The sequence below is a fragment of the Rhinolophus sinicus genome, chromosome 3 (genome assembly GCF_057876585.1).
Source record: "Rhinolophus sinicus isolate RSI-liver-muscle chromosome 3, RSI-T2T, whole genome shotgun sequence".
Lineage (NCBI taxonomy): Eukaryota > Metazoa > Chordata > Mammalia > Chiroptera > Rhinolophidae > Rhinolophus > Rhinolophus sinicus.
Window position 1 is genome coordinate 126,824,845 of NC_142503.1, and position 26,729 is coordinate 126,851,573.

Here is a 26,729-nt window from a genome sequence, read left to right on the forward strand (position 1 = left end):
CCAAAACTTGACTTACTGAGTTCCAATGCTTATGAAGCAGTAGCCTTAGAGAAGACATTTTTGGTTAAGTGTTCTGACTATATCTATGAGAATACTTATGTTGTAATAGTTTTTAAACACCTATCTACACTTGCTTATTATCATTTTGCCATAGGGAAGATATCAGAAGCCAAGCCTTCTACTGACAACTCTCTAATTTGAAATTGATAGCATTTATGTTTTCATTTTTTTTAAGTTATATTTTTTACATTATTTTCTATTTAATGTAGGCAGAGCCATATCTATTTATGGCCTTAACATATGTTTTTTTTCATGAACTTATTTAAATAAAAAAGCGAGTTTATTTAAAGGGAAATATTAAGGAAATAGCAGTTCAGGATATTGTCAAAATCACAACAGTAATATCATTATTAGAACAAAATGATTCAGTTAATCTTTATGTAATGAGCATCTCACACCCAGTAAAATGTGGCATTTGACAATGAAGTGAAAAGCTATAATGGAAAGATCAATAGGCTTTTAAGTTCATTGTTTAAGTTGCAGTTTTTCCATTCATTAACAGTATTACTTTGGTAAGTCAGCGCTTTCTGTGCCGGAAGCTATGTCAAAGAGACTTTTAAAAGTTTCAAATGCTGTGGAAAATGTAATTTGTTCTTATGTCAATTTATAGGCTCCTACATCCCAAGCTGGTACATGTAGCTTAGAAGACCTGTGTGGGGATTTATCCACATTTTACATGTTTCGACTAAATGAACATGATAGCAATGTGGTTTTTGTTCTGCACAAATATGTCAGAAAAGCAAATGTTGAATATTTTATATAGGCTTGAAATACATCTGTTTTGAAAAGATCAGAGTTCACTGAAAGAACTAACATGGTAGAAGAAACTACTCAGCTAAAATGATCACAGAAGTTTTTTTTTTTTTTTTCCTATGGAGTTGACATGTAAACTGAAATCTGAATAGTGAATAAGAGACAACCATACGATGGGAGTAGGGAACAGCGGACTGGGCTGATTCTTGGTGGTCTATAGTATTACCTGGGAGTATCATGCCCATCCCACCCCTTTAAATGCCTATATATTTGCCTTTTCCTCATGAATGTTGAAGGCATGACAGAATTGCCCTGGTAACCTGGACTTTAAAGTTATTCAAAATAATGAATATGGAGTCTATTGTAGGGGGTAGGTGGACATACAGCACTATGATATTACTGATCCAGGTCTTTAGGTTGCATTTTCAAGGTATGCTATCGATTAGCTTTCCTTTGGAAGAAGATAAATTACTATTTTTTACTAGACATCTGGAATTTGACTGACTTATTTTTTTGTCAGCTATAGACCCTGAAAAGCTCAAAACAAGGAAAGGGTTAAAACATGACTCTTCAAGCACAGAACTCAGAAAGCCTGGCAGTGGTGTGTTTCTGCAAGTGTTTTGATTTCAGGAGAGGAAAGTCTTTACTTAACTCTATAGAATGTGTGTATAATAATATAATTTTAAGACACCTGCTTCAAAATAGAAACTGGGATGGTGGAGATAATAACAATAAACAAAAGTTAAACCAAACCGGGCTCAGTGCCCAGGAAAACTACCCAGATTCTAAGAATTGGGCAAGGAATAAACCAACAGGAGGGGAAGAGGCGGGGATGGATGGAGTTGTAACTGCCTCCATTAAAAATGACCTCTTAGCAGTGTGATCACTGTTGAGCAATTCTGTGGGGCATTTGTCCTGTGGGTGGGGTTCCTGCCTTTCTTATTTCAGTGACAAGCTTCCAATGGAACTTGCCTTCTTAAAATGTCAGTCCTACACATGCCAATAATTACAGCGATCATGCATTGTGTTTGAGCTTTTATAATTCTGTAAACTACTTGGAAACAAATGGGCCAGAAGAAAAAATAGGAGCTCCTAGCAACTTTAACTGAAGTTACAAGGAAAATGTTCAGGTTTCCTAGGCTGCTTAAATGTCATGTGATTTACATAAACAAAGGAGGAAATCCTCTTGGTGTGTTTAGGGATGTGTGTCTAATACAGGAACCCATGTTTTCCTGTTATTGAAAAGCATCCTTTAATCTTTTAAGCACATTTTAGGACCTGCATGTATTCCAGGTGTGTTGTTTCCTTTAATATTAAAACACAAGAGTAGGGCATGACCATCAGAAAAACCTGTTAGTTCTTCCTCTGTGTTATAAGAGACACAAAAACAATGAATTAAATTAAATGGGTGGACAGAGCCGTGGGCAGACTGGTAATATTGCCTGAATTTAGTTAGTGGAATGGTTATTCCTAATGGGACTTAACTGGCTTATACATGGAGCTGTAGGCCAGAGAGGCTATTTGTGAATAGAAGACTATACAATTTCTTCTGATTGTGGGAGTTAAGGGGATGATGTCTTTTTAACCATGAAAGTAAATGTAATTGGTGTGAAATGTTCAGAAGCTTTTAGCCAAATATAACTGAAATAACAGGCAATAAACCTAAGCATTATTTGAAATTAAAAGATATATATTTGGCTAAATTCTCGTTGAGAGCAAAGAGATAAGATTGTACTAAAGTCATACAAACAGTCTTCAGTCCTGGAACCATAGGGATTCTCATCAGACCTAAAAGCAGGGTGCCCATGTTTCATCCTCCTCTTGGTCCCTGCTTTCCGGACCCCAGACACATTAATGCAGTAAACTCCGGCTTGCATGAAGGAGAGTCTTCTTACCACCAACCATGACTGGAGTAGGTACTTTCTGCCCTTCATCCCTCAAGGATTCCTTTTGCCATCTGTTGAGCATCTGCATAGTTATTTGAAAATGTGGAATCTGTGGGGTTATTTGAAACAAAGAAAGAGTGTGCCACTGATTCACAGTTTCATTAGGTTGCATTCAGTATGACAAGTAGTGCTTTCCACTTTTCCGAGTTCCTTTAATTGCATCATTTCTATTAAATTTTACAATTTCTCCTTATAACTACTTCTCCACTCTTGAGGCTCTAAATCATGAAGTAAACAGATGCAGAAATATCCCAGGTGACTTTCTCCTGGTGGCTGGTGCTTGACCTCTGTCTGAGAGGGGACGCTGTCCATCCCCAGCATGACTAAGGCTGGGAGGAGAATCTGTCCTGGTCCTGCAGGTGTGGTGACCTCAGGAATTCATGGGGGGAGGGAGGTGCACCCAGAATGCCAGATACAGTCAGAATCAGATGCAAACTTGATACAAACTGGACTATATTTTAAAGCCAAATGGTTCTTTTTTTTTTTTTTTTTTTTTTTAAATGAGGTATTATTCCTTATCATTAAAGCCTGAGATATTTACACTGGATGATAAAATTAGAACTATGTATTGCAGTTCCCTACTTGAACCAGTAACCTCCCCTTCCTTTAAAATTCAGCCTTTCCCAGTGACTCCTACCTGCTACCTGTCAGCCCTGTGTGCTTCTTTCCTGAAGTTGGTCATTGTACACTTGTAGCCTCCATTAAAGGTGCTTGACATTGTTCGGCTGTGTTCAGTTTGAATGGATGAAAACATAAATGAAGCAGCCCTTACAATTATAATTGTCTTGTAATTGCTTGAGAGTGGAGATTATAACTTCTATTTCTTTTGAGTTCATCTCTCACCAAAGGCACACATATTTCTCCTCTTGATAGATAGATCTCTATATTTCTATGGATGTAAATATAAATATATTTCTCTCTTGCTCTCATTTTACATATGCATGTAGGTGTGAGATAGAAACACCACTGACTGAGGAAACAAACCAACCTGTACACCCACTAATCCAAGTGGTCTTTTCTTGGCAGTGACAAATAAGAAACCCACACAGGCGTCCATCACGAAGGTCAAACAGTTTGAAGGCTCCACGTCGTTTGTGCGAAGATCACAGTGGATGCTTGAGCAGCTTCGTCAGGTGAATGGCATCGATCCTAATCGGGTGAGTGGCCTGTCCAGGGTTAAGCAAAGGCATTCTCTTCACACAACGACTCTTCCATTGACCTTGGTGTGGTGGTGATTGTCTGAGTCATTTTTAACAAAACAATTCCTCTATTTCAGTTACATGACTCAGACTTTCTGATTTCTGTGCCCTACTTATGGGGAATTATAAATCTTTTCATCATGTTTGATGCAGGACCCTCAGGGGATACATAGTGAAGAAATGCTACCTCCTGTAATATGTTTGTCAGCAAAGTGCAAAGAGCCGAGTTCAGATATCATGCCCATGGTTATAAATATGAAAACCCATGTTCATTCAAGCTTCATTTATCTCCTAATGCCACCAATGATGAAGTTTGTTTGTCCCTCAAAAAAATAAATAAATAAATAAATGGCACCTTAAAAGTTATGTATTAGGAGTCTATTGGATTTAACATGAGAAACATTTTGTGGTAGAGTTATTTATTCAAAGTACATTCCCTTTTACTCGCACACATTCACATACAAAACATCAACAATGAGGAAAAGTAAAATGTAAATTCTAAGTATATGCTGAAATAATGAGGGGGAGATTTTTCCTGCCAAAGGCTAGGGGCAAGATTAATATGGTTCAGTGCTGAGAAGCTGAAGGAATTATGTTCCGAGTAATTGGGAAGGCAATATTTCACCTGAATTCTGACAGAAGTAAGTGTGTTGTAGCCTATCGGCACTTCTGTGATCTAAGCTTCCTAGGGACGTCTTTACATACTGCAAGATTTGAGGTTTGCTTGATAAACAGAAAAAGGTGGACTCTCCATGCACTTGGGTGCTAATAAAGAGGAGATTCAGGATTAGGACCCAAGTTCTGAAAGGTGTTTTAGCCTGTATGAGTCTTTTGTTGGGCGTAAGCCAGAAACAGCAGTTTTTGTACATTGAGATCAGTAGTTATTTCACTGTCTTTTCCAGGATTCTGCAGAGTTTGATTTGTTGTTTGAAAATGCTTTTGACCAGTGGGTAGCCAGCACAGCCTCAGAAAAATGCACCTTCTTCCAGATCTTGCACCACACCTGCCAGAGGTACCTCACGGACAGGAAGCCGGAGTTCATTAACTGCCAATCCAAAATCATGGGAGGTGAGTGGGCATTTGTGTGACTTCAGTCATCCCATTTCCTTAGACTCACTTTTACATAAAAGTCAGCTGTTCTGCAGCATAAAGACAAAAAGACAAAAAAAGAATCAAGATGCTCAGAGCTAGACAGCATGAGAACCATCCTGGGGAGTTCTTTGTTAAATCTAGACACAGGGTGTGTTTTCACTCTTATCCAAAAGTTGGTCTTTTTAGAAGATTTAGCCACTTAGCTAATATTATTTGTACTATGACAACAAACCTGTCCATTTATTAGAAAAACGTTTCAGTTGTGTTTCCTTACTACCATTTCTATAATTTCATCGCAGAACCCTGGTGTCTGGCTTGCTTTTTTCTCAAGATATTTTATAAGTATTAATATAAAAATTCTTACAGATATAGTCCTTTTCTTTCAAATAGCCATTAGTCTCACATTTATTTCTTGAATGGCATACAGAGCTGAGTTAGGATGAGTGCTATAAGTCAGCTTTAAGAGCTGAGCACCAGTGTTGGCAAGTTAACGAGAAACATTTAAGAGGGTGCTGGACGCATTTCTTTCAGGTGGCATTTCTTTTTAGGGAATTGAAACTGTGCTAAAAATATCAAAGCCTTGCCAATCACTCTGTGAGTTGAAGAAGAGAGTTTGTATCATTGGGTCTTTTTGCTCACCTGATCTCCTGGCTTTGAAAGAATTTTTTTTAAATACACCAACTTTAATCTTAATCAAATGTCAAATGTAGGTCACATTAGAGGCATTACATATTCTCTTTGAGCTGTGTATATCTTTCATATGAACATTGGGCAAAACTCCATTATTCTGTCCTAGAAACTGATGTACTCACTGTCATTTTGTCATTAGTCTCCCAGACGTTGTATGGAGCAGATACTGTCCAATTCTTATTATTCACTGAAGTGTTAGTGTTCCTCTTAAACAGGAAGTTGCTTGTATCATAAGAACCTTGAAAGGTCTTTCTTAGGCATTGATGTGGAATCATTTTGTATTTCCTCTATTTAGTCCTAGAAAAATATAGAAGAGGTGATGAATAGGGCATCTTTTCTCCAAAGTGGCCACATCCTATGTACAAAAGTGAGAAGCATTAGACATAGATGTTAAAAGGAAAGAGAATAGCAAACACTAACCCCTTACTATTTAGAAAATACAATGAGATATAGCTTTCTGTCATGTCGGTGCCATCAACGCTCTTCAAATGAATCCTGCTTTCAAAGTCCAGCCCTAACAAACTTGGCAAAAGGTCAAAGCGTACCAAGCTTAGGACCACAGAAGGTGACATGAATATGTAAAGTACCTGCTATGAACTATTTTCCCCATCAGTGTCAGTATGTTCAGTAGCTTGCATGGCCAGCACTTAAGCACAGAGTCTCCTCTAAAAATAATGTGACATGGATTTGAAATTTCTGTTGCCCTTAGTGATAGACTCCCTTGAGTCTTTCACTTCTCCACGTTCCATCCTGAGCACCTAGAGACCAGAAACAAAAGCAGTGCCAGAGGAACTACTACTTTTCCTCAGATTGGAAATGTGAGGTGGAAGCAAGGGGGCCAAGACTCACTCCACTGTCCTTGCAAAAGAAACGAACCACCTACTTCCTGCTAAGGTTAGGGCAGCTTGGGTGACCTTTCTCTTCCTCGTCCCCTAAGGGTTGGCGCTAGGCAGTCCCTCTTTTCTCTTGCCTCTGAAGCGCTCATTTCTTCTCTCAGAACAGGTCCTCTCATTCTTTTAGTCACTCTTGGTTCATCATCCAATCATACAAGTAAGTACTAAGTACCAAGTATGAGCCGGTCACTGGGGTGCATCCTGGATATGGAGAGTAGTTCCATATTTGATCTCTTAATTGACCCTCTTTGCCGTGACCCAAATCCCAAATCCCAGACTGGCAGATCCATAACAGACTTTCTGGATGCTCTTCATTTACTTTTGTGAATATCTTCAGACCTTCAACCCAGCTGCTTGCCATTGGGGTCTGTCAGCCATTGCCCTGGTCCTTCTGATGTTTCCAGTCCCCTATGAACCCCAAATTATGCAGAGTTGAGACAGGAATCCATATAGCCAATATTAAATGGTTGCTATGTGTATAGGAAAAGATCGATTTCCTGTAGTAAGAAAAAGAATAAGTTAAGTGCCAGAATTGACTCTGTTTTGTCATGGTGGGTGTGTCTCTCATCTTCTTTAGATCTCAGTTTTCCCAAGTGTAATATGTGGAGATTTGGCTAGATGATATCTGAATTCCCTTTCAGTTCTATCATTTTCAGCATCTGTAATTCCTAAGGCATAGCTTTATGGCATAGGTTAATCACTTTTTTAATTTAAGAATCAAACAAAAGTAATAGTGCAGTTAAACGTTGACTGGTCCTGGATTCCTAAAGAAGGCAACAAAAGTTTGAATTCACACCCTGTAATTTGTTGGCAGCACACATGTCCTTAGTGAGTGCAGGCTGTCTTATTTAAACAGTTGCTTATCCTTGATAACAGTGGTACCAACACACCCTAATTAATTAGCATGCTGATTCCCCTTCCTTTCTGCCAGCTATCACAATTCTGAGACTTAAAAACTGTAGTCACTACATTCTGACCCTTTTAATTTGGGGGGAGGGTACCACCTACCCCATCTTCTGATCTTCATTTTCTCATCTTCCGGTGAAATCTGTTCCCAACTTCACAGTATCTTTTGGTCTCTTCTTACAGTGTGGGCCACAAGTCCTAGACACAATTGTTTACCATGAAATGTGACAGCTTTTGTAATTTTAGAAAACGAATAGGGTGTTGGTGTTGGTTTGCTGCCCTACACCAGGCTCTTAATATGTTATCTCATTCAGCTTTTACAGCAGCCTTTGGAAATACAATTTATTATCTCTATTTTACAGAGAAGGAAATAGGACCAGAGAGATTATTAAATAGCTGGCCAAGGGTCATGTAGCTGGTAAGTGGCAGAGATGAAATTCAAACGCAGGCTCATTCTGCTCTAAAAGTACTTTCCTGGGGCCACTGAGTGCCACACTCCAGGGACCACTATTGACGTCTTTACTGTGAATGGTGTCCCCTGGAATTGTGCAGGAAGTTTTGGAAATACTTTAGCCAATACATTCTTAGGTGTTCAAAAAGGGAGGGAAGACAAGAGAGAGAGATCACGAGCAATTTTAACTTTCTTCCTAGTTTTATCACAGACATGTAATTAAGATAATAACTCTCACGCAACTGTTTTTGTCCTAAGAATGAGGGCGTCACCAGGGACCTTTCAAATCCACTCGCTTTTTGTTTTTTTGTTTGTTTTTGTTTATCAGAATTTCATTACCTTAAGGAAATGAAAGTGAGGCCATTTTAGTGAGTAGGGAAGGTGGTGGAACCCAGGCCACTCACCAGGCCTCTCAGATACTCTGCATCCAGTCTGGCCCTGTCACTGGGAAAACTGAGGCCCAGTGATTTTGAATGACTTTACCAAGATCAGAGGACTGGGAGCCAGTCTGCCTGACTCCCACTGAAGCACACTTTCTTTAATACTAGTTCAAATAGGGTTATCATTTAAGCATCAGCAATTCCATGCAGTTCTTCTCTTGTATGTATTGACTGTATATACCATATGACAGGTTTTTCTTTTTCCCTTGGGGAGAGTCAGTTACACAGAAGTGAATTCTTTGGTATATTTGAAATTCTCTCCTCGAAACATTGTTCCTCATCCCAGAGGACCAACTAGGAAGCTTTGATCCTGTGATGCTGGTTATAGGACCCAGGAGACACGTGTAAGGTCTACAGGGTTAAATGAAAGCCCTCATAAACTAGAAGTAGGCAGGATGCTCTCAGCAAGTGTGAGGGGGAAGCAGTGGTTTCTTCTCATGCCTCTGTCAACATCTTCTCTTCTCTGGATGGTTGGAGGACTGGTAAGCTAGGACAAAGTCCTCAAGCCTTGGTCATTCCTAACCTCTTAACTCTATCTCTCTCTTAGTTCATTAAAGATTGGTCACCTTCAAAACTGCAGAGCCATTCATTTAGTTGCCGGGTCTCTAAGTTACTAAGAAACCTACAGAGACTGCAGGTAGAGGCATGGGGCCAGACTGGCTGCTGACATGTGACATGACATCATGAATGCCAGGAGTCTAAAAGTGAAGACTTAGGTTTATATAGGTCGCATTTACTTCTGAGATGGTAACTTTGTTCTGTCAATTTATTGTAAACAGAGATGATTTTATACGGTTATATATGTGATAACATATTTGTACTTCCAAGATAACTCGAAGGAGATAATCACATGTGTAGAACTTTAGACTCCAAAAGTGACACTTGCTTTCAACTACTTCATTTCAAATAAACATGGTCTGTCCCAAATAGTAGCATCAGTTTAGACACTGGGCATATTACCTTATGTCCAGGTCTCAACAGGGACTTTGTTGTTTTGCTTTCTTCATTCTTCTTACTAAAATGTGAGCAAATCCCACATGACACCCCACTGCTGCGTTATTTACACTGAACTTTTGTAGTGATTACTGTTGGTCTATTATTTTTTTTACCTAATACTGTGAACTGTGGAAATCTTTAGTGGTATTGCTCTCTGTGTTAGAGCCACAAAGTAGATACTTTATGAACCTGTTTTCTTTTTCAATAAGTATTGTACAGTAAGTTTTGTGCCCCAAAACATGATTTATTCTTCGAGGTGAGGTTCTGTACAAACTAAAGCACCTCCTAGCATTTTTATTGAATTCTAAGCCCAAACACCCTTGGCTAACTCATTCAACTAACCTCTTCCTCTTTCACCTGTTTTAGACGGGTCATCCTTCAGTGAGTCCCACCTGTATTGTTTGAGGTCCACTTGTGCACATTTCCTCATTGATTCCACAAGCATTTACTCAGCACATCTGCCTGTGAATATCCAACAACAAAATAGGCACCTTCACTGACTTTACTTACCTTTCTGGGGGGCCATCAGTTGTAAATATTCATAAAACAATGCCATAACGCCGAGGTGATCACTGAGCTGCATTTTAAAGGATGATTAGTAACTTCCAGATAGACAAGGGAAGACTGAAATGAGCTCTCTCTTATTGCAACAATTTTAGTTAATGTTAGCTATGTTCGGAATTTGGAATGTGGCAGACTGTTTCTTCATGAAACAGGCTATTTTGAAGTGCCATATATTTTCATCATCATCGAAGTTATTTTTTAAGTATTGCCCATCTATGTACAGCCCTTCAGATGGTAGGAAAAGCCCAGACTTCTGAGGTCTATTAAAATTCCAGGGACACAGATGTCTCTGATGTCTCCTTCATGGCAGTCTGGCCGTCTGATTGGTATGCTAAATGAAAACCGAATGGTTTTACTCTGGATTCCCCTGGGATGGAATAGAATCTCAGCACTCAAAGTGTGACTTTGTATTGTAGTTTCCTTCCAAACAATGCGGGATCATCTCTGGGTGACGCATGCAAATATTTCACTTTGTGAGTGCCCTGGGCATGGGTACGTGTAAGGTGAGGTAACAAATTCTAAAAAAGAACACACGTGCATCAGAACAGGGTTCTTAGGAAAAGAAAGGTGATGGATATGGTCATTCTTACTCCCATTATATTAATATGGTATACTCATGAACTGCATGACGACATTTCAGTCAATGACATGTATGACGGTGGTCCCATCAGATTATGATGGAGCTGAAAACCTCTTATTGCCTAGTGACATCGTAGCTGTCCTAAAGTCATAGCGTAAGGCATTACTCTCGTGTTTGTAGAAATGCTAGTGTAAACACGTCTACTACACTGCCAGTCCTATAAAAGTATAGCATGTGCAGTTATACACAGTACATAATACTTGATAATGATAAGAAAGGGCTATGTTATTGGTTTATGTATTTACTCTGCTATACTTTTTATTGTTATTTTAGAGCAGGCTCTTTCTACTTATAAAATAAGTTTCCTATAAAACGGCGTTCCACGTTATGCCAGTAGCCTCTAACGCTTCATGTTTACCGCATGTCTTGGTTGCATCATTTTCTCTTGTGCTTGATTTGATCTTGTGTTTTGTAAGTGGAGTGGAGCCTAAGTGCACAGTGTTTATAAAGTCTACAGCGTACAGGAATGCCCGTGGCCTTCACATTCACTCTCCACTCACTCACTGACTCACGCAGAGCAAATTTCAGTCCTGCCAGCTCCATTCATGGTGAGTGCCCCATACAGGTGGGCCATTTTATATCGTATTTTGTACTATGGTTAGATATGTTTAGATACACAAATACTAATCCCTGTGTTAGGACTGCCTACAGTATTTAGTGCAGTAACATGCTATACAGGTTTGTAGCCTAGGAGCCTATTGCTCCCTTAGTAATTGGCTGTACCACCCAGGTTTGTGACAGTGCACTCTGTGATGTCCGCACAATGGTGAAATCACCGAACATTGCATTTCTCAGAACGTGTCCCCATTGCTAAGCGAGGTATGACTGTGCTTTGAAGGAATCCATAACATTTGCTATCATTTTTATATTTTTCCCTTCTGTTTTAGTGTTTTCTGTCAATTAATAATGGCTATGTGGAATGTGAACCTCACACTCCTACCCATGCTCCCACCATGAGCATATTCCAATGAACTGCGTGTTTCTCAAGAATAAATTCATGTGTAATTTTGCCCTACTACTCAAGCTTTCAAGCTTTAAGATACTTTATGATGTACTTGGGGAAGTGCGCACACGCGCACACACACACACACACATATTAGAGATTATAATTCACACACAGAGTCAAGTTGTATTAAAACTACCATATTTCTGCTTCTTGACACCGATGGGCAGATGCAGAGCAGAGGAGGAGGCCAGGCTGCTTAGCTGACTCACTGCTGTGAGAGAGCCATGAAGTATTTCTTGTAGTTCTTTCAAACAAGAGGAGTCCATGTCATAGTTCTTCTGGTGACTATTTTTGTTATCCGTGAAGAAATAACAACATAACAAACTTCAATTGTCTTCCACCATCGTACAAACAAGGAAAATGATTCATGAGGAACTTGCTTAAGATCCCACAGCTAATAAGGGATAGAGCCAGTGCTTCAGTCAAGGTTTTTCCCTTATTCCCCATCCATTCAAGGGAAACCACAACTTCCAAGTTCCCTTAATAAGCACAAATCTTTTCCTGATACTAATTCAACTAAGCCAAAAAGTTAGTTGAAATTTTGGCTCAACTAACTATCTCCTGGTGCAAAAAGGAGATAGCACCAACCTGATTGAATAAGATATTTATGAGGATTAAATTTAAAAATCTGTTTGAAAGTCCTCTGTAAAAGACTGTTAATTCATCATGTACACACACAGGTTTATCATCCACTCTTCCATTACTTCATCCTCTTCATTGCAGCCAGCACTATCTTTTCCCTGACAGCATGATATTTCATTAAAGACTTGCTTTATAGAAACTTTTTGGAGAGAATAAGAGATTAAGAATAGAAACAGAAAATGCAGCAATACAAATAGCTACAGATATTTAAATTATGCGATTGGAAAGCCCAGTTTGGGGGAGTTTTTGGGTTTGGTTTTTGGGACCCCACTAGTATGACTACTGCATCAAACAAGTTTGATGTTGATGGTGCTACATAAACTACTGACATAACCATCTGACATTGACCAAACACTATTAGGAACAGGACATTCTAACAGAAGTTACAAGATATTTCTGGATCTGAATCTTCTGTATTTTTTTGTTTAAATTTAGGACGACATTACCAATCATTATGTTAGGTGGTTTGTGTGCTTTCTCATATTTTCTGAGTCAGTCATTCAACCTCATATAGGTCCCACAATGTGAATCAAAACCAGAATGCTTTTATTTTAAGTGAGAAAATTGAAGTAACCACAGACAACTTCCTTAGGTTCCATCCAATTCTGTGCATGATATAAATGACTAGTAACGAAAGAAAAATCAGGTCACAGATGTGATTTTTCTCTTTTTCATTGCTCATTGGCTCTAAGCTACACTGAAATGCGTGCTGTGAAACAGCTGGTGGGTTATGGTTAGTCATCGCAAGCTCTGCAGAAATGACTTTGTACATTCAATGCTTTTGAATCATATCTCTCCATCAAAATCTTGAACAAAACCAAGCCTGCATAAGGGTGTTTCCAAGGTTTCATTTATTGGGTGGACAAGGATCATGAACATATTTTATCTACCCACATGGTTAAATAATCTGCACTAGCTGAGAGCCATTCATAGTTTCCGAATTAGCTAGAAGACGTAACTGCACTACTCGATATAGTGACAAGAGCACAGCCTGGATTCACTTGGCCCTGCCTTTGGTGGCATCACTCATTAGCTCTGTAACTCTCTGAGCTGCTTAATTTACACTCAGTCGCTCTATGCTTTTCTGAATTGTGGATAGTAATGTATACTTTGAAGGGATGTTTGGGGATTAAAGTGAATTTTAAAATGTTCAATTAGATGGGATTTTTGCAAAGTGCCAGTACATGTCTGAATTATATATATATATAAACTTGCAAGCTGTAATAAGTGTATTTATATTACATGATTTCTTCCAGGATGTTTATCAAAAGACCTTTCTTATGAAAGAAGCAAGAAAATATTCCTTTTTTTTTCTTGAGCCTTCCTAGTCCTTGTTGGCCATAAGAATTGCAAAGAAATAGTTCTTTCTTTGTTCCAAGTGGGAATGAGCTGAGCTATATTATAGACATTTCCAACGTCTGAAATGCTGAGTTGTTTGCTATGGCTTATAGAATGCTGAATGTGTTACATTTTATGTTTGACATTTATAGAGTGCATATGTTACTGCTGACTTACCAAAACAACTATGTTTAAATTTTATAAAGTAACACTGTGCCTGGGATCAGGCAAATAATTCAGATCTTCTCGTAGGAAAGAAAAAACCTAAAACATGTTTTCTGAACTTTATAATAAAAATATTATTTTTCCACCAACATATCTTAAGCCAAGAATATTTATTTGAGTACAATTCACTTTCCACAGCCAAAATGGAGATACAGGGATCAGAGGTAAAATTGTTTAATATTGTTAGACGTGAAGTGGTATTTCTGAAACAGACATAAAAGCCTTGCCACATGGTGTCCATACTTTTAGATTTACAGAAAAGTACAATTTTTAAAAGAATTTGGGAGACAATAAGTTTGCCAACCAATTTTCTATGTAAGGACATTTAAAAAAAGAAACTTCATAACCAGTATTACCATAATCTCAAAAGAGAAAGTTTTACACTAAAGATAAAAAGGACTTAATCTCTGAGAATAAAGGGCTATTCCTTAAATTGAAAACACTTACCTTTATAAAAAAAAAAAGTATTACATTGTCATTATTTTTCTTCGTTCACATAGACCAATAAAAATCATCAGCCAGCATTTAAAAATTGTTGCTCTGCTATAACATCAAGAAACATCGAGAACTAAAAATTACATGGTTTTCTAGTGAAGAGAAGCTTAAATGCTTAAGAACATAAGTATTTCTCAAAAGTTGTCATTTAGTGCTTTGTCAAATTCATCCCCACTACTGGGGAAACCACTAACAGCACACACCTTCTGAACAGCAGAGCAGAATATAATTTGCAGGGCAGAGGCCATACAGTCCTATACCTTACCATGCGTAGAGGTAAGGAAGTTGTGCTTAGTACCTGAGAAACTATATAGGAATATGAGGTTTCTAAAACCTTTGGTGGAAAGCTAAATAAAATGGCTTATTATTTTTTCCCATTATATCCTAAACTTCTAAAAATTTCAGCCTTGTTTCTAACCATTAAAATAAAGCTAAATAATTAGGATTAGCATCGGTGGTAGTTATTTGAAATTTGGACATTGATGAAATCTGAAGTCGCCAACTGAAGACCATACGTTCTTCATCCCTCTACTTGCAATATGTCTACCCAGGATTGGGTTCATTAGGTATCCTACGAGAAGCAAGGACATTGGGGTTGACAGACTAAGGAAACAAAACTAGAAGACTCTTGGTAAAATTTTATTTTCAGGTAAAGTATAAGTATGTCCCATGTCCCAGTTGCATATACTAAAAAACTATCCATTGTTTATCCAAAATGCAAATTTTACTATGCATATTTTTTCTGACAATCTTCAAGGGCACCTAACCTCCCAGTTTCTATCCACCATGACAAATATGAAAAACAAAATAAGTTTATTTTTGTGAAGGAGAATAAACTTTATGATAGCCAAACAATTATTAGGACTTGAAGATAATTTGTGATGGAACTCTCAAAGGCATAATGTTAGGTTAGCGGATCAAAGATACAAACAGAAAAATATGACACAGACTGCTAAAATGGGCAATTAGAAGAACTTAAAGGACTAGAGTCTTATGGTGGCTATTCTACATAGAATAATGCTGTAAAAGTGCAAATTATGATTTAAGTATAAGAAATCCATTACAGCACTGTTGTAACTAAATGTGAGATTCCTGGTTAATTTTGCATGTGGACGAAAGCTCTTCCTGAGCCTGAATGTCTTTGGCTTGGTTTTAAGGAGTCAGTTTACAGTCAAGAACAAGGAAAGGAGCCTACCATAGACTGGGGGACACTGAGCAGAACAGAGGCTCCCATTTAGAGAGGAAGAGTAAAAAGCTCTAGGGTCTCAAGACCTAGAAGAAGAATAAAGAAGTCTAACAGGAAGCTGCCACTTTAAAAATATGGCCTCCTCCCTGATGGCCTAATGGTTTTCCTAGTAATGGAAGTAACAGGTCTATCAAGGATCCCTTGACAAACCTTGTGGCTTATCTACAAGCTCTGGCTCACCTTTATCCATTGAACTGCCCATCTGTGACACTCTCTCATTGTCAAGTAAATGAACATAAAAAGTAACCCCAGTTTAGCGTTTGGTTGGTTGGTTGGTTGGTTGGTTGGTTGGTTGGTTGGTTGGTTGGTTGGTTTGGTTGGTTGGTTGGGTTTGAATTGATTTAGTTTTTGTTCTAGCTCCGTATGAGTATAGAATCCAAATGTGATGTTGCCATAGGTTCCACGAACCATTCAATGAGTCATACCTGTGTAAGGAAAAGAACATCTGTTTCAGCATTTTCTAATTTTGAGAGCACATTAAGCATAAACATTTCAATTTCAATCCATGAGTGGCGGGAGAGCAAAAAAATAAGCATATCATTATATTTGGGTAAAAGTGCATGTTTTAGGGGGAAAAAAATGAGGACAAGTCTTCATTGGCTTAAGGACTTAGTATGTCCAACTTCTGAGTGGTTAAATTGTGAGATGGTAAGTTGTGTGTCTGTGTGTGTGTGTGTGTGTGTGCGTGCAGTGTATGCACACATGCTTTTTAAACTCAGTGGATACAATTTGTGGTAAAGCAAATATTTGCTTTTATTTTATTTAGATCAACAGTCAATGCCAAAAAGACGATACGAGTATAATAGTAAGAAAAGACAATATGAGTATAATAGTAAGAAAAACTCAGACTATTTTTGAGTTTAGATGTCTAAACAGAAACTGATTATTTATACTTTGAGAAAATCTAAATGTAATTGTCATAATTACCCATAATACTATGTGCAGTAGAAAGAATTTTCAAGTGGAATCAGTATCTCCCTCATGAACCTAATTGAGAATATTCTGGTCAGCATCAGCTTTATGCCCCCTATAGCAAGGAGAATTAAACAGGATACAATATGGTGGGCAAAAGTCAGGGGCATCCCCTGATTCACATATAAATATTACACAAGAGCTAATCTCCTTGTGATTATTTATATTATTATATGTCATTCCCTGTATCACTGTTTCATTCTAGTCTATGGACCTTATTTTCACAGTTGGTTGATTTTATTGATCTTCTTCCCAGTTCCCATTATAAGAGGTTGAGACTTATGAATAAACAAAACAAAATGTTTTTCACAAGGTCAGAGTAGATTCACACATCTCTGATAAAAGCCAAATCTTGTCCTAATGGTTGGTTTCCAGGAATATTAGGGTTTTCTAGACACCAGGTAAAGGGGGGAGAAACACTTTTACAATTGTAAGAAAGTTTTTATGGTGTCAATATATTATCTATAAGCTTTTGACTTTTAAACTTGAATAAGATAAAATATATCATACTTTTTTAAAGGCTTACATAATTTATTACCTTAGAGTTAATGTGTATTTTAATCTTTCTAGCCACAGTTGAGTTTACCATCTTGGCCACTTCCATTAGTTTCCTACTGATGCTATAGCAAATTACCACAGACTTACTGGCTAAAACAATACACATTTATTATCTTATAGTTCTGGAGGCTCTAGGGAAGAATTTGTTTCCTTGTCTTTTCCGCTTTCTAGAGGCTGCTGGTGTTCCATGGTTTGTGGCCTTTTCCTCCACCTTCTAAGCCCCCAGGGTAGCATCTTCAAATCTCTTTCTCTGGCTCTTACACCCCTGCCTCCCTCTTATAAGGACCTTGTTGGTTATATTGGGCCCACCAGGTAATCTAGGATAATCTTCCCATCTGAAGATCCTTAATCATATCTGCAAAGTCCTTTTACCACATAAGGTAACATATTCACAGGTTCCAGGAATTAGAACATGGACGTCTTTGAGAAACCATTATTCTGCCTACCACATCATTTTTCTAAACAATTCCAAAAGCCGTAATACACATTACTGTATAAAATTGTCCAACATTTAATGTTTGTTTTTTTATAAGATATACCTTTAAAATACTTCCTGTAGACTATATTATCTATAATAGACTAATCTATTATAATTTAAGACATTTAGAAACATGCAAACGTTTTATAAAGACCTAGTACATAAGTGGCTGAAAAGGCTTGCCATGTGCAACATTATAAAGAATTTCCTCACTTTAGCAGCTGGGATATTTGTACCTTAGTGCTTTCTCTTTACTTCAGGGATTTGTTTCTACTTAATAATCGAACAGGTTCTTCACAAGTTTGTAGAAAGTCTTACAGTACTTAATATTTAAAGTTTTTGATAATGAAAGTATTGTAGGACATTTTATTTTGTTAAAAAATCATCATTTTCCTTGATATTTTCTTCCTACTGCCTCAGAAAATGATCTTAGTGCCCTACTTATAAATAACTTGCTGGTATTCCTCTTGAGAGACTGACAATTCCCTTTTCAGCTTTGATGTAAAGTGTCAAGGTCAAGTTTATTTAACACATACTCATCACAGACAAGTTCCCATTAGCTGGTTGGATTTATCTTTTTAACTCAACATACATTTAGAAGTGATTCAACATGACTACCTGAAATGCAGTTACCATATTAATTCAACAATTTTTTACATTTTTTAGCATGTGTACTTCCTTCCCTGTGATGTATTTCCTTCTTTCTTTTTCTTTTATCTCTCTTTTTCTTTTATTTATTTATTTTTTTTGGCAACTTCCCAGAAGTACAGTCAGCTCCTCTTAGAGGGTTTTTTTGTTTGTTTGTTTTCAATTACAATTGACATTTAATATTATGTTAGTTTCAGATGTACAACATAGTGGTTAGCTAGTTATATAACTTACGAGTGATTCCCCCAGTGAGCCTAGTACCCACTTGAGATCATACATAGTTATTACAACATTATTGACTATATTCCCTATGCTGTACTTTACATCCCCTTGACTATTTTGTAACTGCCAATTTGTGCTTCTTAATTGTTCCACCTTTTTCATCTAGCACCCCAAGTCCTCTCCCATCTGGCAACCATTAGTTTGTTCTCTGTAGCTATGTTCAAGCTATATTTCTTAGACCTTGTATTCGTGGTACGGTAAAAACAAAAAGGTTTTGAATGTACAGATCTGCGTTTGAATTTCATCTGTCACTTAATATCTGTGGGTGAGTTGCTTAAACTATAAGCTTGACTTCCTCTTCTTAGAGGAAATAATAATGGTTACCCCATAAGGCTGTTGTAAGGATTGCATAAGATCTGTATGAAACATTTAGCATGCTGCATAGAGAGTACCATGAAATATAGTGGTAGCTATTATAATTAATAATTATTTTAATATAATTAGTGTTTTCTTTTTTGTCTTGTTTTCTTGTTGTTCTGCCTTCCCTCTTCTTGAGGGAAATCAATATGGGATCTGAATTTCAGTCAGACACACAGGAGGGACTGGAAATATAGAAACATGGCTTTCCAAGCATCCCTTACATCAGATGTGGTAGAAGTGCAGTCATATGTATTTGTGTTTGCATTTTTCTATTATTCCAGGAAAAAAAGCCAGCTAATGATGATAGCACTGATAGTTACCATATTGAGTTCCTACTATATGCCAGGCAATTTCTTTTTAGTTCACATTACCCTTAAAAAATAATTATTGTTATCCCTGATTTACAGGTGGAAAAACTAGGTCTCAGAGAGGTTACTTAACTTGCCCAAAGTCACATAGGTAACAAAGGGAAGTCAAGATTTGAACCTTGGTCTATCTCTAAAATCTGTTCTTTCCACCTCCCTCATTAGAGAGAGCAACGTAGAAAAAGTCTTCAAAGCAGCTATCATTGATGTATGTTTTTGTCTAAAAGTTCCAAGTGATCCTCCAACAAAATTAGATTCTATTCTCATTTCATCAGCCATTAGTATAATTCTTGACGTTGGGAGATGTTGTATTTTTAGTACAACATTTGAATTATGGCATTCATTGCTTTATGACTGTTGAGTTATTTCTCAGTTAAGTGTTTGATGATTAAGTTCACTCTCCTAATGCTGTCCTTTCTCACACTGTTTCAGATCATATTTTCTTTTCCTCTAGGAACATATCTTTGAAATTATATTATACTTCAAAAGGAAAATGCAATTTGATTTCTTGAAATTTAAGATATGCATACATTTTTAGGAATACATATGTTATGTAGAGTGTAGTTCATTTATATTCAACTCTTGTGCATAGTAAATACTTACAGGCCAGCAATACACGTGGGTAACTAAGATGGAGTCTTGGGTAAGGCAGCCTTCAAAAATAGAATATGTATAAATCTTCTTTTGAGAAATAAAAGACTTGGAAGAATGTGGTAAAGCTTTCTTCAATGAGGGGTAAGAAGATAATTCCTAAGTTATGACTCCCCTCTTTTGGATTTATTATACTTCTCAGCTTCATCCCTTAAAGCTGAGTAAATGTATGCACAAATAGCTGGATTTCTCTCCGATGAAGATTAGGTTAAAAAAAAACTGCAGGAGTTTTAAGTTCTAATGCAGATGATAGTAGGCAGGACCACTCAATTGCAGCTGCTTTTCAACCTCTTTTTCCCCCGTTATAAAAAAGTAAATTGAAATTTGTCATTTGGAGCCATTTACTTTCAATTACCCAAGCTTAGGGTAAGTAAGAGAATCTGACAGTAAGACATAATCAATTTTTTCTCTGCTGGTGAAAACATAGGGGAAAATAAGTATTATTACCACTGAACATTGTAGATGTTTTAGATTGTTATATTGATTAAAATGAAGATTTTGAAAATTGAATATTGGAGCAATTTGACATTGTAAATTTACATTTTGAAACCCTTTCAGCATCACTACATACAAAATAGAGGAAATTAAAAAAAAAAAAGAAAAACACTTTCAGAAAAAATATAACTATATGCATACACCAGAAACATAACAGAATCACAAAGCAGTTAGGAATGAAGGTGCCTACCTGCTGGGCTATAGGTCTGGAAGGACGTAGTTTGAATTTTGTATTGTAACAGTGACTAAAAGTACCCCATTCAAAGCAGGAGACCAAAGCCATATTCAGTGCCTGTATCCAAAGCATTTCTGCTCAAGCAAGGAGTCAGCAAACAAGCTGTGACCAACTGCTCCCTGAGGCAGTGGCTTATAAGAATCTGCATTCCTGAGGAAGCAAGAAAAAAACGGATATAGTCTCCCACCTAATACCTGGGCCCAGCTGCCCAATAACTTAGGACTGGTTCTGCAGTGTCCAGAAAGGCACTCAGGACAGGAGCCTCAGATCATCACTTTAAGTCCTGGTTGCCTCAGGGACCAGTACAAGAAACAATAAAACTGTACAGAGGAAGAAAGGCCCAAGATGGTGAGGAGAAGAGAGAAAAAAATTAAAATTTCCCACTCAAAAAGAACATACACAACAAAATTCTGTAGTATTTGACAAGAAATAAACAGTTGGGGGTTGAATTCATTCCAAGTGAAATGAAAATAACAGAGCAAATTGAAAATGACTTTAAAATAAGTGTGTTTATGGTACTCAAAAGATAAAGGAAGGAATTAAAGAAAAGATGTTGTAGAATGAAAAACCAAATGGAAAGACAAAGTAGTGGGAAATAAAAGAATCTGGGAACAAAACAATATAGTCTTTGAAATACACTCAATTGTTTGAATAAACTTTAGATGGGCATGTCAAAGAGAGAATTAATGAATAGGAAGATAGTGAGAAATTCACCTATAATATATCAAAGAGACATAAAAAATATAAAGGAGCAATTGTACATGGAAGATAGAATGAGAGGCTCGACCATTCATTTCATAGGAGTTTCGACGAAGAGGGTATGAGAATGGTGGGAAAGCAATATTCCAAAAGATAATGGCTGAAATTTATCAAGAGCTGAGAATTCAGATTGAGAATACCACCAAGTACCACACCTGAAAATGAAACAAAGCTATATCTATATAAAAACATAATAAAGCAGCAAAATATCAAGAACAAAGAGAAAATCTTAAGAGATACTGAAAAATAAAAAAGTTCCCTACAGTGGAAGGACAAACTAATGGCTTATCATCAGCAACAAGAGATGCCAGAAGTCAATAAATTAATTTCTAGAAATAACTGTCAATCTAGAATTTCAGATCCAGCTAGACCATAATAGAGAAGTAAGAGAAAAACAGATGTTTTCAGACAAGCAAAGATTATTTGTCACCTCCCACCCTTGCTGAAAGAACTACTAAATGATGTACTTTAACATGAAGCAAAGTGAATGCAAAGGAAAGAGACAACAGTGATCACAAATATGGGGAAAATACATTGCCAAACTTAATTGCCAAATGAATATTGTAAAATTATATTGAATGTTTCCTTAAAAAAAACGAACTAAAGTTCTACACATAATTAACAAGGAATATATGTGTGTTCAGTGGATAGTTAATCCAAGCTGAAGTCTGTTCTGAAAATGATAGAATTATTAGATTAGTTTGACTTTGATAGGAAAAAATCATAGTTGCATCTATTAAACTTCTTGTTTTAGAATGATAGAATACAAAAAGGATTTTCCTCTTTTCTCTTAAATGTTATCCAAAATCAAATAGGAAAGTGTAGAAATGCAAATTATCTGATGAGACAAGTAGCTATCTTTAATTACAATCCCCTATATGTGGGGAAGGGCTGACAAACACAAAACAGGTCAAGGAATATCTCAAGATAGAGTTTTCATAGCTGTAATCTCAGATGAGTCAGCAGAATTAAATGATCCAAAGTGTATACCAATAATCCCTTCTTTGGAGCAATGAGCAGATGCCAGGAAAACTGAGAATTTGATGGACTCAGTTTGGCGTAATGCCTAGACAATCAAGGAAAGAAGAGCTGAACAAAGAAACACACAGTCAAAACTGTATTTGAAAGAATCAATCTATCGATGTGTGAGGAAAGAGACTGAATTCTGTGCAATCATGTGATACAGACGTCATTTGGGGGAAATAAAATGTTCAAGAGGCTCCTGTCACATACATAGCCTTGCACCATAAAGATAATGCCTGCTGCCTGCTAACCTGGAACATGGTCCTGTTTTCTCCTCAGTAATGTGAATGTCCTGCAAATAGCTGTTCAGAAAGGCATCACTTTGTTTACAAAATGGTAGTCCCAACAGAATCAGCATAGGTTGGTTCCATCATTTACTAGGTATGTGTCCTTGCACAATTCATAACCTTCCTATGCCACAGGTTTTGGTTCTGTAAAATAGGGTAATAGTTCTTTCCATATAGTACTGTGGGTAGGATTAATTAACATAAATAAGTAAAACCTCGAGGCATGCTATCGAACACATGGTAAAGAGCCTAGTGAACTAAGCATATTTCTGTGAGGTAGAATTCCCAGAGCTGAGCATTGACTTGCCCTCCTTTTCCTCTTCCTCTCTGAAAGGTAGTGATTAAGATCATGGATTCAGGATCAAGAATGCCTGTGTTTGAATCCTACCTTTTTCATCTACTAGCCTTATTATCGCTGATGAATTGTTTACTGGCCCTCAGTTTTCCCATCTGTAAAGTGGGAATAATAATAGTATCTACCTCACAAGTAGTACTCCCGTTGTTGTGAAGATTAAGTTACTTAATTCTTGTGTACCATTTTGACTAGTGTCTGGCACAGAGTAAGTATTCAGTATGTATTAACTATTAGTACTTTTGTTACTGTAGGCAGAAAGCAGAGGGCCATGGGGAGAGAAAGGGGAGGAAGGGAAGGAAGAAGTAAGGACAGACAAAGAAAGGCGGAGATGAGCTCATTCTTAAGAAAAGATGCAGCTACCAGACCCGCCAGAGCTAAATTTTGGTGACTCAGGATGCCATCTTGCCCCTCAAAGTGAACTTTAGCTAATTGTAATGGGTTATAAAACTATTAGCATTGCAGGCAGAGAAAATCTCCACCCCCTGTGTCACCATGACAGTTCAGACAAGGGCCAGATAAAAGCAAGGGAATCTCACCTCCCTGTGGGAAGGAGTAGTCAGCGAGGACCCGCCTGATGACACCTATAACGCCACCCCTAAATCTTGAATATTGCGCATTCTCATTCTAATAAAATCCTTAGCCTCTTTGTTCTTCAGGGCAGTTGCTGTTCTCTTGTCCTGCCCACTCTCACACTATTTTGGGAGTGTACTCTTTTCCTTTCTTTTAATAAATCCTCTGCTTGCTTGGCTTGGCTTGCTTGGCTTATTTGGGGCGTCCTTGAATTCTTTTCTGCCACGTTCACCAAGAACCCATTTTTCAGTAACGCTTTTTAAAGAATTGCAAGTCACACCACAGATATGGCCACCATACTTCCTAAGTTTTTAAGAATAGTCACCTTCTCAGGAAATGTGATTCGTTAAACATAGAAGAAAACATTGACTGATTTTTTTTTCTTTGCAGGATATAATACCCTATTGCTAGATCATGTATTCCAAATTTTGGTTTATTTAGATCATGAGCAAAATTCTCTTTTGCCCATGGTTAAATATTGTTTAAGGTAGATCAACATGATATGTTGAATAAATTGGTCATGTGCTGGCACTAACCAGTTGTAATAACTTATTCAATATGATTCTAAAGCAGAGGTCTACAAACAGCCCGCCTCGGGCCAAATCCAGTTTGTTTATATAAATAAAGTTTCATTGAAACACAACCGCCCCCATTCATTGACATATTGCCTATTGCTGCTTTCATGCTACAACAGCAGAGTTGAGTAGTTGGGCCAGAGACAGTATGCCTTGAAAAGCCTGAAATATTTACTATTTGCCCCATTACAGAAAAAGCTTGCTGACTTCTGCCCAGAGGAATAGTTTTTAGTAAGTCTTTAGCTATAAAGAAGTAGCATTTTTAAATCATTTAATAATAGGCTTTAGTGTACTTTGAAAACATAAAATGTGACATAATTAGAAAGAAATTGATAGTGATATGGTTCCAGTCTCTCGTGATGTTTTTTGTGATTAAATAAAAGCTATTATTAACCTGTAAGAAGATAGTAGGGAATCTCACCTTTTTTCCCTCAGTGTGGGAAATCTCAAATTTAGGACTTGAGCACTTGCTCTGCTGATCCTTTTGTGAGGGGATGCTGTCAAGCCAATATGTCTAAAATTAGAGAACAGAAGAGAAGGAGGGCAGACAGGGGCAGACAATGCAACTTTTTGACTCAGAATCCCAGAACTCAAGTCCCTGGGGGGTTGCTTGGCCAGGTTTCCAGTTGAGAAACCTGGGGTTCTTACAGAATAAGAATGCTTACAGGGGTTCTTCGGGGCAGTTGCTGTTCTCTTGGCCTGCCCACTCTCACACTATTTGGGGAGTGTACTCTCTTCCTTTCTTGTCATTAATCCTCTGCTTGCTTGGCTTGACTGGGTTGGCGTATTAGGTACGTTCTTGAATTCTTTCCTGTGACATTCACCAAGAACCCATTTTTTTCAGCAACACTTGTGACATTTCCAGCCTTTATTGTCAAGGCCTGTTGTGTTTGGATGATCTGGGCTATCTTTTTGTTTTCTGTTTTAATGGTCTTTAGGTTTTTTGTTGTATTTTCTTTACACTGATTGACTTTTTAATCTCAGCCTATAGGAAACATTATTGAACTCGGTTGAGAATTTGGAAATGGGAAGGAAGTAGTGGGAATTAAATAAGGGAGAGCATTGGAGCTGTTCATGTATATAGGTGATTATGCTCAGACTTGCTTTGTCACCCTCAGTACACTTCTGAAAGAAATCAGACACTAGGGACTTAAAATTGAGATGTGGAAGGGCCCTCATGTATGCTAGCCTTTTTTATTTTTGTTTTTTGAGTTTTTAATAACTTAATTTTCTAAACATTCATCCTACAAATTTTTTTTCTACGTCTTCATTTCTTTAAAAAATGAATAGAAACAAAGACAAAAGCTTATCTTGTTACAGTTTTAGTCAGGTTCTGAAGAGTTAAGGTCAACCAAGAAAAGTTGTACACTTGGCCACTGCCAAGCACGGGCCCTCCAGCTTCACGGTGATCTTCTCAAGTCTTCTCACAGGGATCAGTGACCACAGCTGCTGAGAGAGACAGACAAAGATTCTCGGCCACTCCACAGTAGAGCCCGTATTGATGCTCCTGAGTAAGGCTCCTGTGGGTGGTCATTTGCCAGAGATGGTGGCAAAAGAAGAGGTCAGCTTCGGGCTTTATGGTCTCTCCTTTCAGGAGCTGTAGGGTCGAAGGTTGTATGTGCTGCCTCGGTGGTAAGGAGGAGTTTGGAATCACAGCAGAAGTCCCAGCTTCTCGGTGCTGCCAAAGTCACTAATTTTGCAGACATCCTGCTCAGTTCAGCAACTACAGACCACAACAGATATGCTCGATGTTCATTTAAAGCCAGTGAAGCTCTCAGTTGGGAAACTGAATCCAGATCTTTCACAAGAATGTAACAAGAAGGAAAAGATTCGTTTTGGTTGCCAAACCCCAAGAGATCATTTCAGCTGTTGCTCTTCCTCTCTAGTTCCTATTTTCAGCCACCCTCAGCTCACCCGTGCATCTCTAACACTTGTACTCCCTGAAGATGACCCAGACTTTCTGGCAGACCCCACTTAGGATGGGAAAGTCCAGCATGAAGATGCTCATTACAGCAAGTCATGTTAGAACAGTGGCCGAGACCTCTTTGATTACTAGCAGTATTAAGTGCCCTACTCATGTGTTGCCTTTTTATTTCACTTTACATAATGTTCTGTCCTAGCCCTCACTAAAATGACCACAAGTCCCTGCATATGAGTAGCAGGGCTCTGGGTAACGGTGCTGGTAGGTGTTCCATCTGGACTCAGCCCCAAAGTCCTAGAGACGGACACTTTCAACCTGCTCACACATTTCCCCCTGCCCACCACCCCCGAAAGCCACAGAAGAACTTTTTGCTGGCTTTTTTTTTTCTTGCTTTTGGCTGAAGTACATGTATATGTGTAGAAGAACTGAACCTTTGATTATGCCACTTGAGAATATAGTTAGGTGGCAATAAAATACCAGATTTCAAATGACAGATATGCTTCTATTCCTGAACTTAAATCGTGAAAGTCTACTTTCTTACAAAAGTATAAATATAAATATTTCCATGGAAATAACTAGCTGGTGGCCACTCAGATTTGCAAAGTTCTCAGAC

The 26,729-nt window shown here is 37.7% G+C and overlaps 1 protein-coding gene across 2 annotated transcripts in view; it reads left to right on the forward strand.

Moving 5' to 3' along the window:
• Positions 1 to 26,729, forward strand: part of STXBP6 (syntaxin binding protein 6) — a 236,486-nt gene that overhangs the window by 181,291 nt on the left and 28,466 nt on the right. For both annotated transcript variants that reach the window (XM_019718447.3, XM_074328106.2), the window contains exons 3-4: positions 3,786 to 3,916; positions 4,861 to 5,026. In XM_019718447.3, the coding sequence (XP_019574006.1) occupies positions 3,786 to 3,916; positions 4,861 to 5,026 (297 nt within the window). The remainder of the gene's footprint in view (positions 1 to 3,785; positions 3,917 to 4,860; positions 5,027 to 26,729) is intronic.